We start from the raw sequence: 20,360 nt of genomic DNA on the forward strand, positions 1-20,360 counted from the left end.
GAAAAAAAACCCTGTTCCCTCCCCACTCCCTCTGCTCACCAACCCACCCTCTCCTGCTTCCTGGCTCTGGCATTCCCCTACACTGGGCGTACTCTTTGGTTAGTGGTTTAGTCTCTGGGAGCTCTGAGGGAACTAGTTAGTTCATATTGTTGTTCGTCCTAAGGGGCAGCAAACCCTTCAGCTCCTTGGGTCTTTTCTCTAGTTCCTTCATTGGGGGCCCTGTGCTCCATCCAATGGATGGCTGTGAGCCTCTACTTCTGTATTAGTCAGGCACTGGCAGAGTCTCTCAGGAGACAGCTGTATCAGGCTCCTGTCAGCACTTACTGGCATCCACAATAGTATCTAGGTTTGATGATTAAATATGGGAAGAATTCCCAAGTGGAGATTGTCCTTCTTTCGGTCTTTGCTTCATAGTTTGTCTCTATAACTCCTTCGATGGGTATTTTGTTCCCCCTTCTAAGAAGGAACGAAGTATCACACATTGGTCTTCCTTCTCTTGAGTTTCTTGTGGTTTGTGGATTGTATTTTGGGTATTCTGAGCTTCTGAGCTAATATCCACTTACCAGAGAGTACATACCATGTGTGTTCTTTTGTGATTGGGTTACCTCACTCAGGATGATATTCTCCAGATCCATCCATTTTCCTAAGAATTTCATAAATTCAGTGTTTTTAACAGCTGAATAGTACTCCATTGCGTAAATGTACCACATTTTCTGTATCGATTCCTCTGTTGAGGGACATCTGGGTTGTTTCCAGTTTCTGGCTATTATAAATAAGGCTGCTATGAACATAGTGGAGCATGTGTCCTTTTTACATGTTGGAGCATCTTCTGGGTGCCCAAAAGTGGTATAGCTGGGTCCCCTGGTATTACTATGTCCAATTCCAGGGGAGCCACCAAACTGATTTCCAGAGTGGTTGTACCAGCTTGTAATTTTACCAGCAATGAAGGAGTGTTCCTCTTTCTCCACAACCTTGCCAGCATCTGGTGTCACCTGAATTTTTTATCTTAGCCATTCTGACTGGTGTGAGGTGGCATCTCAGGGTTGTTTTGATTTGCATTTCCCTGATGACTAAGGATGTTGAACACTTCTTTAGGTGCTTCTCAGCCATTCAGTATTTGTCAGTTGAGAATTCTTTGTTTAGCTTTGTACACCATTTTTTAATAGGTTTATTTGGTTCTCTGAAGTCTAACTTCTTGAGTTCTTTGTATATATTGGATATTAGCCCTCTATCGGATATAGGATTGGTAAAGATCTTTTCCCAATCTGTTGGTTGCCGTTTTGTCCTATTGACAATGTCCTTTGCCTTACAGAAGCTTTGTAATTTTATGATATCCCATTTTTCGATTCTTGACCTTAAAGCATAAGCTATTGATGTTCTGTTCAGGAAAATTTCTCCTGTTCCCATGTGTTCGAGGCTCTTCCCCACTTTGTTTTCTATTAGTTTCAGTGTATCTGGTTTTATGTGGAGGTCCTTGATCTACTTGGACTTGAGCTTTGTACAAGGATATAGGAATGGATCGATTTGCATTCTTCTACATGCGAACTGCCAGTTGAGCCAGCACCATTTGTTGAAAATGCTGTCTTTTTTCCACTGGATGGTTTTAGCTCCTTTGTCAAAGATCAAGTGACCATAGGTGTGTGGGTTCATTTCTGGGTCTTCAATTCTATTCCATTGACCTACCTGCCTGTCACTGTACCAATACCATGCAGTTTTTATCACGATTGCTCTGTAGTACAGCTTAAGGTCAAGGATGGTGATTCCACCAGAGGTTCTTTTATTATTGAGAATAGTTTTCACTATCTTAGGTTTTTTGTTATTCCAGATGAATTTGCAAATTGCTCTTTCTAAGTCTGTGAAGAATTGAGTTGGAATTTTGATAGGGATTGCACTGAATCTGTAGATTGCTTTTGGTAAGATGGCCATTTTTACTATATTAATCCTGCCAATTCATGAGCATGGGAGGTCTTTCTGTCTTCTGAGATCTTCTTTTATTTCTTTCTTTCAGAGACTTGAAGTTCTTCTCATACAGATCTTTCCTTGCTTAGTCTAAGTCACCAAGGTATTTTATACTATTTGTGACTATTGTGAAGGGTGTTGTTTCCCTAATTTCTTTCTCAGCTTGTTTATCCTTTGTGTAGAGAAGGCCACTGATTTGCTTGAGTTAATTTTATATCCAGCTACTTTACTGAAGTTGTTTATCAGGTTTAGGAGTTCTCTGATGGAATTTTTGGGGTCACTTAAGTATACTATCATATCATCATCAAATAGTGATAATTTGACTTCTTCCTTTCCAATTCATATCCCTTTGATATCCTTTTGTTGTCTAATTACTCTGGCTAGATCTTCAAATACAATATTGGAAAGGTAGGGAGAGAGTGGACAGTCTTGCTTGGTCCCTGATTTTAGTGGGACTGCTTCAAGTTTCTCTCCATTTAATTTGATATTGGCTACTGGTTTGCTGTATATTGCTTTTACTATGTTTAGGTATGTTTAGGTAATTTTGTTGGGTATACTAGTCTGGGCTAGCATTTGTGTTCTCTTAGGGTCCATATGACATCAGCCCACGACCTTCTGGCTTTCATAGTCTCTGGTGAGAAGTCTGGTATAATTGTGATAAGTCTGCCTTTATATGCTACTTGACCTTTTTCTCTTACTACTTTTAATATTCTTTCTTTGTTTTTTGCATTTGGTGTTTTGACTCTTATGTGGTGGGAGGAATTTCTTTTCTGGTCCAAACTATTTGGAGATCTGTAGACTTCTTGTATGTTCATGGGAATCTCTTTTGTGTTTGTTTGTTTGTTTGTTTGTTTGTTTGTTTGAGACAGGGTTTCTCTGTGTAGTCCTGGCTGTTCTGGAACTCACTCTGTAGACCTGGCTGGCCTCAAACTCAGAAATCCACCTGCCTCTGCCTCCCAAGTGCTGGGATTAAAGACATGTGCCACCACTGCCCAGCTGGGAACCTCTTTTTTTAGGTTAGGGAAGTTTTCTTCTATAATTTTGTTGAAGATATTTACTGGCCGTTTAAGTTTGAGGTCTTCACTCTCTTCTATACCTATTATACTTAGGTTTTGTCTTTTCATTATGTCCTGGATTTCCTGGATGTTTTGGGTTAGGAACTTTTTGCATTTTGCCTTTTCTTTTACTGTTGTGTCAATGTTTTCTATGGTATCTTCTGCACCTGAGATTCTCTCTTCTATTTCTTGTATTTTGATGATGATACTTCCATCTATGGCTCCTGACTTCTTTCCTAGGTTTTCTATCTCTAGAGTTGTCTCTCTTTGTGATTTCTTAGTTGTTCTACTTCCATTTTTAGGTCGTGGATGGTTTTGTTCAATTCCTGCACCTGTTTGGTTATACTTTCCTATAACTCTCTAAGGGATTTTTGTGTTTCCTCTTGAAGGGCTTGTACCTGTTTACCTGTGTTCTCCTGTACTTCTTTAAGGGAGTTATTTATGTCCTTCTTAAATTCCTCGATCACCATCATGAGATATGATTTTAGATCCAAATCTTGCTTTTCTGGTGTTTTGGGGTATCCAGGACTTGCTATAATGGGAGTACTAGGTTCTGATGATGCCAAGTAGTCTTGGTTTCTGTTGGTAAGATTCTTGCGTTTGCCTTTCACCATCTGTCAATCTCTGTTGTTAGATGATCTTGGTGTCTCTGGCTGGAGCTTGTTCCTCTTATGGGTCTTTAAGCTTGTGTCAGCACTTCTGAGAGATCAGTTCTTCCCTGTTAAGACCCTTGTGCAGAGTGCAGTGGATCAGCCGTCCCTCCTGGGTGCAGATGGATGAATGAAAGACCCTGTCCCAGTTGCTCTGCAGCTTCTCTGGCCTATGCCACCTGTCTGGTCCCACCTTAGAAAGTCACCGGAGAGAAAATGGCGATCTCATCTGAGTTCCGGTCAGAGCACGCCCTGGAGACAAGCTCTCCTTGCAGGAAAGTTGCGCAGAAGGTTGTGGATCAGCTGTGCCTCCTAGTTGTAGATGGAGGTAGAAAGGATCCTGTCCCAGATGCCCTGCCACTTCTGTGGCCTGAGCCTCCTGGGTGGTTCCACCTTAGAAAATCCGTTGATCATGTTCTTATTTAATATGATAGATATGGGAAGGCCCCATATCTGGGGCCTTCTGGGTACGTTCCTCTGGGTACGGTGGAATCTCAGGTTCTGGGTTCCTGTATAATATAAGAAAACTAATTGAGGAAGCAATGAGGATCAAGTCAGTAAGCCATGAGCCTCTATGGCTTCTGCTAAGTTCCTACCTCTAGGGTCCTGCCCTGGCTTCTCTTGATGATGAGCTGTGATCTACAAGGTCAAAAACCAAAACCTTTCCTCACCATGTTGCTTTTGGTCATGGTGTTTATAACCAAGACAACACTCAAACTATAGCATGTCATTTTGAGGTTCTGATAACTGGCTTTTGTGTGGCGTGTGTCTGTGTGTGTGTGTGTGTGTCTGTGTGTGTGTGTCTGTGTGTGTCTGTGTATCTGTGAGTGTTGTGTTTTATACATACATATACACACAAACACACTTATATGAGGAAAAGTCCCCTTCCTCCCTTAAACCAATATGTTTATTTTATAATAGATTTGACAAAAATGAATATGTTTTGATAGAGAGGACATATATGCTCAGATGTGCTTTAGGCATTGTAACAGGCACATGGCAGAAGCCAGCTTGAGCCCAGGAGGATGGAGAGACCTCAGTGAGAGATGAGGTCCTTTGAGATGGGCTCCTCAGAAGTGATGCTTTATCATTTCCAGTATGCCCCTATTCCTATCTTAGGCTTTCCAAGAAAACAGACATTAGGGTACCAAGGTTAGTGATGTCGCAGACTGTGTAGTGTAAACAGCAAAGGCTTCTTTTCTCCCAAGTTTGGAGGCCAGATGTTCAGGGTGTGGGTGTTGTCGGGGGTTGGGTTGTTGTGGGAGGAGCAGCTGTGCAAGCCTCTCTCCTTGTCTTGTAAATGGCTGTCTTCATATTCACATGCTGGCCTATGCTCTGACATCTTTTTCCCCTGACACTAGCCACACCAACTCAGAGCCCACCTCAAGAACCTCTTGCTATCTAACTGCCTGCTTGGACCCTGTTTCCAGAGAAGGGGCCATTTTACAGTACTAAGAATTGAAATTTCAACATGCAATTTAAAATGCAGGGAAACACAGCTGAGCCACACTAAGATGCTGCAGAAGACCTCAGAAGCAGGGAATTCAAGAGGTTCTCATCCCCAAGGAGCACAGATACTGTGGACAGGGCATCACAGGACCCCCTACTGGTGTGCTGAGTGCAAGCATTGGCTGTATCAGCCAACATCCCTTTAAGAAGGCAATTTTTCCAAAGATGCATTCCTCCATCTACTTCCCTGACCTGGACCAGGCTTTCTCTAATGTGTGGGCCTTCAGGAAATTGGAAAAAATGACAGGGTTAATATGGGTCTCTTGTCATACTGCCAGATACATAGTTTAACCAGCAGGTTGGTAACTGAAAACACCTTCAATGGGATTAAAAGCCTTCAAGTATTTCAAGCAACAGCTACCTGCTGTGACAGCCAGTGGGGGACTGTGCTTTCAGACAAACCTTCTTGCTGACAAGTGACTAACTGGCCTCTTCCAACATCCAATTAAAAAAGGCTAAACTAAAAAGAAAAGGTATACAAAAACTGAGAATCTACTCAGTAGTGACTGCTAGGTGGAAGTGATAGGTGCTGAAGCAATTGTGTTCACCAGACACTGTTGGAGTGGCTGGGGTCTAGGAGGTACTATTTTAGATGCATATTAGGGAGAAACAAAGGTGGTGTACACACACACACACACACACACACACACACACACACAAATCCACATCTCCTTGAAGTTCACATTCTACGCATAGTTCTTTCTTCTCTGGCAGGTAAGTACGGGCCAAGTCCAACAATTCAGAAAAGAATGAGGCCATGATCTATCAAGTATATTTGAAGAAAAATTAAAATATATTATTATAGTAATATTTCAGTGGTTGACATATGAATGACATGTCTGATCCTACTTTTCTGTGTTTTTTTTTAATATATTCTTTGTAGGCACATACTATTTTATCCTGAAAATTTTATGAATTTATGGGTGAAGTCTGAGACGTCTGGGTGTCCCTTACAGTAAAAACTGACCGCTCGAGTTCCAGCCCCAGCATTGCTCTCTTCCAGCCATGTGACCCTCCATCAATGACATAGCTTCTTAACTACATAAGTAATTTTATTACCACATCATGATTAATTTTAAATGGTGACACTATGCCCACCCTGAGCTCTCATGGATGTTGCCGGGTAAAATGCATTATCACTAAGCAGGCCAGAAGTAATTTTCTGCCCACAGGAGATACTTAATGTCCTGAGGTTAAACTGAGAAAGTCAGGCTAAGACCAAACTCCTCCACTCTGGAAGAATGAGGCTCTGTTGCTTTGGAAAGGCATGTCTGTGCTAGTTACCTAAATACATGCCTAGCATGAATTCCACTGCTGGAGATTTATCTGAACTGAATGAAAACATACATCCATAAACAATCAAAAACACAACAGTCACAGTAGTCTTATTTATAATAGCCCAGACTGGAAGTAACCCAAACAGCCAGCAATGGGTGCATACATAAGCAAATTATGATATGATCATTGGGTAGAATAAGAATGGATATTGTAGGGGGGTAGCATGCTTGTGTGTGTGTGTGTGTGTGTGTGTGTGTGTGTGTGTGTGTATGCATGCAATGTGAACAGAAGGCAGAGGTTGACATCAAGTAACTTCTTCAATTCCTTTCTACCTTACTTTGAGAAGAGGCCCCTTCCTAACCGTGGAGTTCATCACTGGCTAGCCAGTAAGCTTCAGCATTCTACCTATCCAATCCCCAGCCCTTCAGTTCTGGGCTTCTTGCTGTGTGTCACTGTACCTGGTGTTTACATCATGAAGAAACAAACTCAGTTGCTCATGCCTGTGCAGCAGGCACATTACTAACTGTGGATGCTCACATCCCAGAAATAAACTATGTCAAATTTCAAAAATTCAAAAAGCATGTCAAATTTCAAAGTAACTAGGCTAAATGAAGGAAACCAAGGACAAACAAATACATGTTGTATTCATGTAAAAGGAGAAGAAACATATCAGATAAAGTATAGCAATGGGTGCAACTCATGATTACCTGGAAATGAGGATGGAGCAGAGAAAGAGGGATGAAAGGATTATGAACTATCATTGTGAATATTTTTGGAATGATGGACATGTCTACTTTGATTGTGGCAGTCTCATTGGAAACCTGAAAGTGATAGAGTTGTCCACTTCAAATATATGCAATTCATTGTGTGGTGGTTCTGACCATATGCTGTTAAAACCACCTTTAAGTTAACTCAATAGAATTAGTTTAAAAGAAAAGGGGGGGGGGCGGGGAGTTCAAGCCCAAACCCCAGAGCCTGATTCACAAGAGGAATTAGCCACAATCTTAATCAGCCAACATCAGGCTGAGATGCATCAAGGGGTCAGGGAGTTGGGTGGCGAGATGCCTAGGAGAGTCTAAATGTGTATTTTCCCATGGAGTGTGGAGATGGATCCACAAGAGGAAAAAGAGATTTAAATTTCTCAGTGTAGCTCGTGAAAAGTTACTAAATTTTATCTGTTTATGTCTGTGAGGTCTATGTACTTGTTTCTGTATATGCCTATACCTGCAGAAACTCCTTCTTGCCTGTGTGTGCAGAAGCCAGAGGTCAAGTGTCTTCCTTGATCATTTTCTACCTCATTTTTTGAGACCGGGTCTCTCACTGAGCCTTGAGCTCTTTGATTGAGTTAGGCTAACTGGTGAGTGAGTTTCAGTGGTCCTCCTGTCTCCATGCCGTCTACCCTAAGTATAAATATATCACCATGCCCAACTCTCACATGAGAGATGAGCATCCAAACTCAGACCCTCATACTTGTACCATAAGCAAGCTAAGCTACTGAGCCATCTCTTAAAGTTATTAAATTTTAAAGAATGGTGTGGACTTCTGTCCAGCCATAAGACTAAGCTGCAAAGCCAGGAGCTGCATTTCTTCCCTGTCAAGAACTGATGGAGCAAGTGCAGAAATATAAAATGCCTCATCAGAAAATTAATGCCCCAGTAGTCAGAAGGCTCTTACATCTGGGTGACAAATTTCAAATGATAAAGATGCAAATGGTAGCAGTGTGGGTTGATTTTTTTTCTCCCTCTCTCTTAAAGACAAAGCCTGTGATACTGATATCACATTCAAATAGATATCAGTTGAAGTGAAATCTATTGTAAAATAATACTGGTTTTACCAAGATTAACAGTGAAAAATAATAATTCTTAGGAAGCAGCAAAGGAATGTCAAGGCCGGAATAAAAGACTAAATTAACTAGATCAGTGTCTCACTGCCCAGAATCAGAAGCTGGGACACTCTTATCAGTCTCTTGTTTTATTATTTTTGTGGTACCAGGTTTCAAACACAGGGCTTTATGCATGCTGGGCAAATATTCTACCATTGAACTATACTCCCACTTTTATTTCAACTTTATTTTTCCATGTAGTCAAGGCTAGCCTGAAACTCACTATGTTACTGAAGATGACCTTGAACTGCTCATCTTCTGGTCTCCACCTGCCAAGAACTATTTGAGCCTAGTATGCCTTAGTCTTAATTGACATTTGACTATAAACCCCTGTATCCCTAAAATACAAACAAGGATTCTGGGCTGTTTTTGCTAAATTTGAGGCATTTAAAAACAGAGGTAATGTATGTTTGAAGAATAACATAATTATTCTTTTTTTTTAAAGATTTATTTATTTTATGTATATGAGTACACCATTGCTCTCTTTAGATACACCAGAAGAAGGCATCAGATCCCATTGCAGATGGTTGTGAGCCACCATGTGATTGCTGGGAATTGAACTCAGGACCTCTGTAAGAGCCGTCGGTGCTCTTAACCACTGAGCCATCTCTCCAGCCCAACATAATTATTTTAAGTGGCTTAAAGTTTTATATTTTTAAATGTCATGTTATTAAAGGATACTGTTTTCTAAGTCATTCTCAGTTTGATATAGGATGATCGTCCAAACCCCAAAGTCATGTAGTAAATCTTATTACTACCTGCCTGGCTAAAATAATGTATGGGAAGCTAGGATCACAGACCTGAGAATTGAAAGCTAGTGACCTTGAAAGATACTAAGTAAAAATTACAAAGGCTGAGATGATTCCCCAGTCCCACAGGCATACTGTCTATGGCCAGACCTCATAACTGCCATGGTCAAAGGCAACTCATCACTCAACATTAAAAATTAGGGCAGTGTTTCAAAAAGGATTGTGAAGGAATGGGAGAATGTAAAATAGAGTAGAGTTTGGACAGTAAGACTCTAGATACCTTGCAGAGATTTTAGCTGCATGCAAGAAAGAAGAAGAACACTTATTGAACACCTGCTGTTGCCATGGCAAACAAAAACCTTGGTAATCAAGTTAGCATATACTACCAAAGAACACATTGTTACAGAAAAAACAGTCTACAAATTGCACAGGATCCTTAAGGACAGAGCATCAATCTTCTGTATAAGATACAGAAGACTCTACACTGAAAGACTGGCAGCTCCCTGGCCTGGAGGGATGGCTAGTGTTTTGACATCTCTTCTGTTTCTCTCTTCTCCTCTCATTAGGCATCCAGATTAGTTCCTTCACTCAAGCTGACCTGACTTCACGAAATGTTCAGTATGTCCATTCTAGTGGGACTGGGAAACAATCTGATGCTTTCAGCTTTGTGCTGTCTGATGGCTTGCATGAGGTAAAAGGCCCAATGGTCCACCCTTGAGAGCTTCGATTCCTAGATTTCTTCTTTGAGGGGAGTGGGGCAGCCACATTGGAGATACAAGATCATCATGATATTCTGCTCTTAGCTACAACACAGGAGCAGCCCCTGACAACCATGGGCTTGAGCCCAAGAAGATTCATGTCAGGGTTCCCTGGGAAGAGGAATGTCAAGAACTGAGGGGTGGGTGGTACTGGAGACAGTTGCCCCACCTACCCGTTCCTGTTCTAGGTGACACAGACCTTCCGCATCACTATTCACCCTGTGGATGATTCACTGCCCCTGGTGCAGAACTGGGGCATGCGTGTGCAAGAGGGCGTGAGGAAGACGATCACAGAGTTTGAGCTGAAGGCAGTGGATGTGGACACAGAGGTAAGTGGCTCCCCTGAGCTCTCAGGCTGAGAAAAAGCAGAGCTGGTGGCAGCTGCCGTTTTTTGTGATGCACCCTGAGAGTTGTGCCCATTGCTGAGGGGAGCGCAAGCCCCCCAAAAGATGTAAATATCAAAGTTACCTTGGAAACTTCTAGGAAAAATCAAGTTGGAGATGAAATTGCTTTTCAGTTCTTCCTGAACTCCTCAGTCCATTCACTCTCACCTCAGCTTGCATGTGACAATCCTCTTCATGTAATGGATTTTATTATTGCCCCTAGTAAGATAGGTGGCACTTTACCCCAAGTGTTTATCATCTTTAAGTGTTTAAGTGGATAGACCTTTTCTGTTTCTCTTGCCTCTCTTCCATATTCACCCCCCCTCTCTCCCCCACCCACCCCCCGGTTTTTTCGAGACAGGGTTTCTCTGTGTAGCCCTGGCTGTCCTGGAACTCACTCTGTAGACCAGGCTGGCCTGGAACTCAGAACTCCGCCTGCCTCTGCCTCCCAAGTGCTGGGATTAGAGGCATGCGCCACCACTGCCCAGTCCATTTTCACCTCTTGCATCCAGACTTTTTTCATGTGACTGGTCATCACAGTTTGAGCAAACTCCAAGATGAGGCTTTGTCCAGAAAAGCATGACTTATTGGGACTAAGCTCTCCTCCCAAGAGGTTGCCTGTGTCAAGAATTGAGCCTGTGGACTTGACTGGGCATGCTCAGAGCTCACTGCTGTACTACCTATTAGGCCTGTGTACCTTCTTCTTGAGTCACTGCTCCCTGCACTTACCCATGCTCTCATCAGATATCCATTGCCTACTGGGCTGTAGACTCTCTCTAGATGCTAAAGGCATATCTATGAAGAAGGCAGAAACTATGCCAGGAGTTTACAATCTTAGACCTTTGGTTGGAGTAAGAGACAGAGAAGAAAGGAAGAAAGAGAGGGCTAGGGAAAGGAAAGGAGGGAAGGAAAGAGTGAGGAAGGGAGGGAGAGGGAGGAAATAGGCAGTCCCAGCCTTCGCATTTCCCCTAGTCCAGCCTGAGCCATGAGGCATGAGGAGAGCAAATGTAAATATTCAGTGCTCTGACAAAAGGTCTAAGATGTGAGTCCAGTTTAGTAGAGAAAGAAGGTGTTTTCTCTCACTCACTTTGTTGGTATCTATAAAGAAAACCCAGGCTAAATTAGACCTTTCCCTTGACCAGCTCCTGACCATCACGCACTCTGCAAGCTTGCCTCTTGCTTTTCTCTTCCTGGCAGGCTGAGTCCATCACCTTCACCATTGTGCAGCCTCCGCGTCATGGCACCATTGAGAGAACTGCCAGGGGGCAGCGTTTCCACCAAACCTCCTCCTTCACTATGGAAGACATCTACCAGAACCATGTCAGCTATAGCCATGACGGCAGCAACTCCCTCAAAGACCGCTTCACCTTCACCGTTTCTGATGGGACCAACCCCTTCTTTATTATTGAGGAAGGAGGAGAAGAGGTGAGGAGGACTAGCAAAGCAGTCAATGGCCTCGTGGGGATTGTTACACATAGCATAGTACTGAGTCCTTACTCTGTAAAAGTTAAGTGCACTGACCCTGGACGAGTAATTTCTCTTGGGTCTTGGTTTTTTAAGACAATGGCACAATAATTGCAGCTTCTGGTGCTTTATCTAAATACCAAAGGAAGACAGGGTGATTATCAATGTTATTCTTTATTTTTGAGTTTTTCTTGGCTCTATATTCTCATTCTCTCTCTCCCTCTCTCTCTCTCCCTCTCTCTCTCTGTCTGTCTCTCTGTCTCTCATTCTCTCTCCCTCTCTCTCTCTCCCTCTTTCTCTCTCTCCCTCTCTCTCTCTCTCTCTCTCTCTCTCTCTCTCTCTCTCTCTGTGTGTGTGTGTGTGTGTGTGTGTTCTCTAAGACTCCTCATCCCAACCATCTCACTGAGAGTCTCTTGCTTTCAGAGTATACCAGTTTGAGTCCTGGCTCTGCCACTTGGCTGAGTGTCTTTGTAATTCATGTTTCTTTGAATGCCTCAGCTTCCCTATCTATAAAATGGAGGTAGTACCTCTTCTTCTAAGTACATGAGGTCCTCTGCCCTGTGGCAGACCCACAGAAACAACAGAGAATCTCTACACTCATCTTCATCATTACCATTTTAGGATCAGCCTGTTTATTCTATAAGATGCCTTGCTGATGAGGTTGAGCAACTTCACAGGTTTTCTCCCTCCGAGATTGAGGGGAAAGGAGCTGGGAGATGACTCACTTTGAAAGCATTTGCTCTGTGGTTATGAGAATCTGCATTCAATCTCCAGAGCCAATGAGAAAAGCTTAGCATGGTGGTGTGGGTGAGACAGAGACAGAGCCATCTCTTGACCCAGCCTATTCTAATTAGCGATCCCCAGGTTAGCTACTGAGAAACAATACACACACACACGCACACGCACACGCACACGCACACGTGCGTGCACTCAAATAACGCATTTGCAAATTCCTTATCCACTGCCTTGTGCACCTTTACTCAGTACTTTGTTCATTAACAGAACTCACCATTCCATAAACTCCCTCTGGAGTAACTGCATCTCTGGTGGAGGGTGGGCTCGGGATACCCCAAGACTCCACCTATGTCTGGCTCCACAGAAACAGTGTTAGAAAGCAGTGTGCTCATAGCCTGTTCCAGGACAGAAATGGTCTTTCTTGCTTCTGATGAGTTTCTGTCCTTCACTGGTGGGAGATGATTCTGTGTCCTTTAGAGACATAGAAGGTCATCCTGGGCTTGTCATCACATGTGGGGCGGCTTTTAGGATTCCTCTGCCTTGTGTTCATCTGCTCTATCTGTTTGGTGGCATTGCCAGGCAGGCTATCACTTCGTCCTTTCTCACTGTAGCTGCTTCTGATTAGCTTGACTTTCAAAGGAGAAACATAAATCAAAATATGTCAGCAATGGCTACCTTCTTAAAAACCTAATGGTCAGAGCAAGCCTTCTGAGGAACCATGCCATTTTAAGAAATAGAAATTGTGTAGAAGGTGGGTTTTGAGAGACGAAAAGCCAGTAGCTCACTGCCCTGTGTTGCAGATACACACTGAGAACCGGCCAGGGTGCATGTTTACTGTCTATAGACTGCTCTCTCTTTCTCTGGGGATAGAATTAAATATAATTTCATTTTCACCATTCATTCCCGTAAATGCTTTTATTCTTGATTTCTTCTGTCTCTTACCTACAGAGAGAGTACTGTCCTTAAGACAAACAAGAACAAAACCAGGGAAAGAGAAGGAAAGGAACCCCCCTGTCCTGAGACGCTTCCCTCCCTGTCTTAGCTGACCCCACCTAGAGCCTTCAGCATTAACATTTTAATGATGCTGTTTGCCAGCCTCTCATGAAAACTTTAACACAAGATACTGAGAGAAAAAGCATCTGTGTATTGTTTCATCTGCGGCAACAGGGGGTTGTAATTAATTTTTAAAATTAGTGTACAGGGTAACTGGTTGCCAGCATTTTCGTATGTATGTGTCTATCCACTTTGTTCTTTTTCATACTCCCCACTGGCCTGCCTGGCTTCCTCTCCTGGAGCTCCCTTCTCCCCCAAAGGTACCACTTTCTGCTGTCATGTGACTGACATCTACTCCAGCATCCCCTCTCGATGACCCTTCCTTTAGATCTATTCCTTTCCTCTCATGGTCCCCTTTCTACTTCCATGTCACTTATATAATTTAAAATATAGAACCTTATATGAGAGAAAATGATATTTATTGTTATAAATCTAACCATTGTGACATCCACTAAAGAAGACATATGTGTACCCAAGCATAATGGGACATATTGGTAGTCCCAGCTAACAGGGGATTGAGGCAGGAGGATTACTTGAGCTCAGAAATTCAAGACCAACCTAAATAATGTTGCCTGATGCCATATTAACACATGCACATACATGTAGGCAAACATGCGTGTACTCATTCACATGCACACACATATGAACTCACAAAGGCATGCATTCATACATATACACAAATGCACACGTAGGCAAACATGGTGCACTCATTCACATGCACACATATGAACTCACAAAGGCATGCACTCACACATATACATAAATGCCCACGTGCACGCACACACGCGCACACACACATACACACACACACATGTAAAAACCAACATCTACAGCAGATGAGGTTGGCAGAGATATCCTTGCTTTTGGTTTCTGTGTAAGTGTTAGTCTCACCCTGTCAGTTGCCTCTCCCTGAAGTCTAATGCCAATTGTGAGAAGAGCTCAAAGCTTTGTCTCTGACATGTGCACAGAGTTTGGGAATTGTAACGTCTAGGTAGAATGTCTGGGAAACTCCAGCATCAAGGATGAATGCTCTTCTCTTCCCACCTGCAGATCATGACAGCAGCCCCCCAGCAGTTCCATGTGGACATCCTCCCTGTGGATGATGGCACCCCTAGAATTGTCACCAACCTGGGGCTTCAGTGGCTGGAGTATATGGATGGCAAGGTATGTCATATCCCACCTGCCATATCCTCTGCTCAATGCTCGGTCCTGCTAAGTACTCAGCATGAAGCTACTTAGGAACAGAATAGCAGCTCACCCACCACTCTCTTGAGCTGACTTTCCTAAGGCAGGTGAACCCAAAAATTTGGTTAGGATTCTCCACTTATTAAATTGTTAGCATCAGTTGGCTTGTTATATTAATATAACCCTACAACCCTATAAAAAGATCCTCCAAATAGAGCAGGTCAAATAAGAAAGTCATTTCTTATTTTTGTACCACATGTGATGTGAAAGTGTTGGGCCAGGACTGTGCCTGTCGCCTTACTGCTGCAAGCTCTTCATGGTGATGGTGCCACCCATCGCTGAGTGCCTCTTGTTGAACAGGCACTCAGGTTTCTTCAGTATCCCACCTAAAAAGAAAGGCTAAAACTGAAGTCTAGGGTAAGCGACTTCATTTTCAGCAAGAGACACAGAAATTGAATGTGTCATATCCATTTATATTCCGTTGGCAAGAAATTGGTCAGATGAGCACAGAGGTTTCATAGGAAACTGGGAAATGGTGTCTCGAGCTGGGCAAGCAGGTACTCAGCTAAAACTATTAACATCTAGAAGGGGAGAACAGACTTTAAGGAATATTAAATGCTTGCCCTAGAAAGAAAGGAGCAGATATCCTTATAGGCGATCTTCCTCAGAGTACTCCTGCTTCAGAGATTTCTTCCCCCATCTCCTGGTTCCCGATGGATACTTTTAAGGTGCATCTCATCATTTTGAAGTGGTAGCAAATCAGCCCTAAACCTGCATCAGCATCAACGCATGCACATTTCTTCCTCCCGTGTTAGAATGTTGATCAGTGATACTCTCCCGACACTGTGGCTTGTCATCCTCGTGGAGCTGGTTAGATAGCTATGGATCTAACTATTGAACTGTTGTGTTTCTCAAAATAAATATGATGGAGTCGAATAAGTGGCTCAGTCAATAAAGCATCTCCCACACAGGCATGCAGCTGTAAGTTCAGAGCCCCAGCTCCCATGTGAAAAGTTGGGCACATTGGTATATGCATATTTACCCTCAGTGCTGGGAGCACAGAGGTGAGCAGATCCCTGGAGCTCACTGGAAAGCCAACCCAAGATACGAAGACACTAGACATGGATCTCTAGTCTCCACATGCATACACGTAGACATGCAGTCTCACGTTCACACACACACACACATTTACCCCAGTATAAAGTCTTATGTGTTTTGATTTTTTTTTCTCAATATTCAATCAGATTTTCTCATCATCTTAGGTCTATCTCCCATCCCTCCTCTATCCTAATAACAGTCATTAATGTTTCCAATGGCCAGACGTAGCAACACATCACTATATAAAGTATCACTCACTTTGGAGACTGATGCAGGAGGATTCCAGTTAGAGGCCAGCCTACATTATACAGTGAGACCCTGTCTCAATAAATAAGTGCATGGTAAAGTCACCAATGACTTCTCCTTTATGAAATCCAAAGGTGAACACCCTGCCCTTCTCTGGTTAGCCCCACAAATGTAGAGTACAGCTCACTACTCTTTCTTTCCACGAGTTTCTCACCTCGCTCTGCGTTGACTGAGTGAGTGAGTACAGCATATCCTAATCAACTTCAGGATTGTCAGTGACTCTCCTAAGGCATAAGGCTTAGCCGTTTTCTCTGTATTATATCATTCCTCCCAGGTTCCAATCCTCTTTCAAAGCCAAATTGAAATCCCCTGCTTATTTCCACATAAACTCTTGCCCCATTGACCTTGTGCGGGAGTTTCTTCTTCGTGAAAGCTTCCAGGGCAGAGACTGCTGTGGTCTCCGTTCTCAGGTCTCTCCCATCCTAACAGACTTTTCTGTGCAGCAAATGCTCTCCGTAAATCATTGTGGAATGGAATTAAATCTGAGTCAGAGGGTCTTGCTCCAGCTTAATTCCCACCTCAGGAATTAAATTTAATGGGTTTCTATTCCAGGCAACCAACCTGATCACCAAGAAGGAACTGCTGACCATGGATCCAGACACGGAGGACTCACAGCTTATCTATGAGGTCACCACAGGCCCCATGCATGGCTACCTGGAGAACAAGCTGCAGCCGGGCAGAGCGGCAGCCACCTTCACCCAGGGTGTGTTCTTAGGAACCTAGAAAGGGGAGACACGTTCAAATGCTGCTCTCCCATATTTTTTGCCATGGTCACTTCCTGCTACTTTTTTACAAATGGATCATCTAGTATCTAATTATCTAACTTTTGCATTTTTACTCTTTGTAAATTTCTTCCGGAAATTTAAACCAGAAAAATCCATCTTCACTGTACCTCTTGCCCTTGGGTTAATCTAGATTTTTTTTTTTTGGAAAAGATATGTGGGACTGCTTCAGTTCTTTAAATATTATTTATTTATGTATTTATTTATTTCATGTGCATTGGTGATTTGTCTGCATGTATGTGAGAGGTGTTGTCTGTGAGAGGCGTTGTCTGTGCGAGGATGTTGGATTCTGGAGTTACAGACAGCTGTGAGCTGTCATGTGATTGCTGGGAATTCAGCCTGGGCCCTCTGGAAGAGCAGCCAGTGTTGTTAACTGCTCAGTCATCTCTCCACCTCCGCTTGGTTTTCTTTTAAGACAAACAACAAAACGGATGCCAGACTGAAAGATTTGTGATCTTAGGAAATTTACCATTTTATTCTCTACAGGTGATGACATTTTTTGAAAAACATCTCTAGCCAAGGAGTTAAAGGTCTTGTGTATGTAAGCTGCTCGATAGAAATATTTTCCTTTTTGAATAACCCAGAGCAGGTTGTTTTGTAGTTTCATATAAGCTTGTCACTCCTCTCCTTTGGAGACCAGTTTGATTGGGTAGTGTCATAGCATGGTCCCTAAGACCACATTCTGCACTCCTTTCCCACCCCATTCCCAGTCATGGAAAGCTGTGGCTCATATTGGGGTTGTTGCTGTCAGACCCAGCTTTTCTTATCAGCACATACCCAAAGTACTTTTTTTTGGCAAGATTTATTTATTTATTTATTTATTTATTTATTTATTATTTATTTAATGTATATGAGCAGTCTATCTGCATGTATACCTGCATACAGAAGAGGGCATCAGATCCCATTACAGATGGCTGTAAGCCATCATGTGGTTGCTGGGAATTGAACTCAGGACCTCTGGAAGAGTAGCCAGTGCTCTTAACTGCTGAGCCATGTCTCTAGCCCAGCCCCCACTCCCACCTTCTTTAGAAGGAATTTAGACTGGTTTGAGCCTATCTACATAAACGATGAGGTCAAAACCTTGTCTCTGTCAGCTTTCAAATTTGCCTTTCAGTGCTTTACACTCACTCACACTCTGGGGTGCTTTCTTCCCAGACCCTGAGAGTCTCCTTTTACAAAAGCATAAAGAGGAATTTCATATATAAAGATTGGTATATAAAATAAGCAATTGCAAGATGTTTCTTTATAACTAGTAAGAGTCATTTGTTTTTAAGACTACTATACTTTTTATTCTTTTGAAAATGAGTTCTTCTCGCCCATTAGAAGACTAGATTCACTTGGTTAGTCTGGGAAATGTGAGAGTGTCTTACACCTTCACACTAGCTCACAATGGATTCTGGGGCTCTATTTTTCTCACAGCGCATGTGAACTTGGGGTTGATTCGTTATGTGTTGTATGAGGAGAAGACCCAGAAACTGATGGATAGTTTTCAGTTCCTGGTGAAGGACAGTAAACCCAACGTGGTCAGCGACAATGTCTTCCATATCCAGTGGTCTCTCATCAGCTTTAAATATACCAGGTACCATTTTTATTGTATACTATATGTTGAGAAATAAATTAAGCAAGTAGAGGAAATTAGGGTGAAACACTTTAGAAGGCAGATCCAGTCAACCATTATCGCTGAAGTAACAATAATAGTAATGGTGGTGATGATAACAGCAATTAAAATAATTGCATGAAATATTGATTGAATGATATAATCTATATACAAAATGTTATATTCTCAACTTAATTCATCATATTTGCTTGCAGCTGTGCAATTATGAGATTCCCTTTTTGTCCCTACAGTTGCAGAGCAGTTGTGACAGGTAGAGGTGAAGTTCCTTGCCCTTAATCATGTAGCTAGCAAGCCATAAGAGGAGATCTTGAGCCCAGTAATCTTAACCGTCCTCCTTCAATGCTTCTGTCGAATACTTTGCCTTCCATCTCCAAGCTGCAGAAGATAATCCAGTAAAAATTTATAGGAAAAGTAGAAAATAGACCTTTAGGTTGCGTTTCCCAAGTCTGCTTTGATTTGTGTCAAACTATGCATCATGCATGTGGGCTCTTTAAGATATTTTCCTCATCTACTGGAGAGTTGCAGAGAACCAGGAGTTGTCATTTGATAAAGGTGATGGACAGGCATGGTCCTGGTTTCTCTGAGTTAAATTATAACTTGTGATATTATTCTAGAATGAACACCTTTTAAATCAGCATTTAAAAGATTCACTTTTCTAAAACATCAATTTCTTGACAGTTCTGTTGTGGGTAGGACTAACGAGCTAGCTTCCAGCTTCCCCATTCTCAGCCATACTCATAATAATTAGAATCACCCCGTAAAATACATGTATTGAGATTTGCTTTTAATTACCTCTTGATTATGTCACTTCCAAAAATTAAATAAGTTGAGTAATAGGGATCCTTTTCTGTTGGCAAACCTCTAATACGTAATGGACTGGATGGCACAGTGACTGGCAATGAGGTTCACTCTTTCAAAGGCGTTTTGCCTAAAACACTCAAAGCAATGAGACACACCACAGACTGAACGGCTGTCCTCATATGCTGCATTCAAGCCCAGTTTCATGGCTGTCTCTCTGTGGCTTTTCCAAACCTACTCATTATACGTTAAGATCGTCAGAAGTAGCCTCTTGGCCATCCAGAACACATCCCACCTTTCAGCCTGAGGCCCTGCCTGAACTCTTACATCATAAAATGCCATCTATAAATCTTTGTTTCCCAGACTCAAGCTCAGAATCTACCCTGGATCAATTGTACACATCTTACAGACCTGGTCCAGTGGCTTCCTACCCAAGTCAAGTTACTAACAACACTCCCCACAACATCACCCTTAAGACCTCCCTGACCTCTTCTGATGATTCTTCATTCTTTGGAGAGGTTGTCTGTCACCACTCCATATTCTGAATTCTGAAGTTTGAAGCTCCTATGTAATGTTCTGGGTGACTGTAGTCTCCTCCACAGTAAACCCCAGTATCCTTGTTCATGGGCACTGTGACTCAGAGGTAAGCATGTTCCATCAATTTATGTAACCTTTTTTTGAGGACACTAAACTGCCTGTCCTCTGAAACACCTAGCTCCTATGGCCAAACAGCAGAGATAACCACTGAGCAAGTGGTCTCTTCATAGCCTTAAGACAGATTTTCAGAGCCTGACTTTTGTGTGCCTCTAGCTATAACGTCAGTGAGAAGGCGGGGTCTGTCAGTGTCACGGTGCAGAGGACTGGGAACCTGAACCAGTACGCCATCGTCCTGTGTCGCACTGAACAAGGCACAGCCAGCTCCAGCTCCAGGGTCAGCTCTCATCCTGGACAGCAGGACTACATGGAGTATGCTGGCCAGGTAGGTATGGAAGGACCACTTGCCCCTCATCATGGCCACAGGCTATGGCGATGTTCTCTCCTTATGCGTGTCCCTGCCCATCAACATCCTCCTCAAGAAACTGCCTTATATTCCCTTCT

At 42.7% G+C, this 20,360-nt stretch overlaps 1 protein-coding gene across 1 annotated transcript in view; it reads left to right on the forward strand.

The window, feature by feature from the left end:
• Fras1 (Fraser extracellular matrix complex subunit 1) overlaps positions 1-20,360 on the forward strand; it is a 415,397-nt gene that overhangs the window by 344,494 nt on the left and 50,543 nt on the right. The window contains exons 48-54 of the mRNA XM_031391220.1: positions 9,649-9,773; positions 10,029-10,169; positions 11,421-11,648; positions 14,526-14,639; positions 16,617-16,767; positions 18,266-18,425; positions 20,073-20,241. Of these exons, the coding sequence (XP_031247080.1) occupies positions 9,649-9,773; positions 10,029-10,169; positions 11,421-11,648; positions 14,526-14,639; positions 16,617-16,767; positions 18,266-18,425; positions 20,073-20,241 (1,088 nt within the window). The remainder of the gene's footprint in view (positions 1-9,648; positions 9,774-10,028; positions 10,170-11,420; positions 11,649-14,525; positions 14,640-16,616; positions 16,768-18,265; positions 18,426-20,072; positions 20,242-20,360) is intronic.

The sequence above is a fragment of the Mastomys coucha genome, unplaced genomic scaffold, assembly GCF_008632895.1.
Source record: "Mastomys coucha isolate ucsf_1 unplaced genomic scaffold, UCSF_Mcou_1 pScaffold22, whole genome shotgun sequence".
Lineage (NCBI taxonomy): Eukaryota > Metazoa > Chordata > Mammalia > Rodentia > Muridae > Mastomys > Mastomys coucha.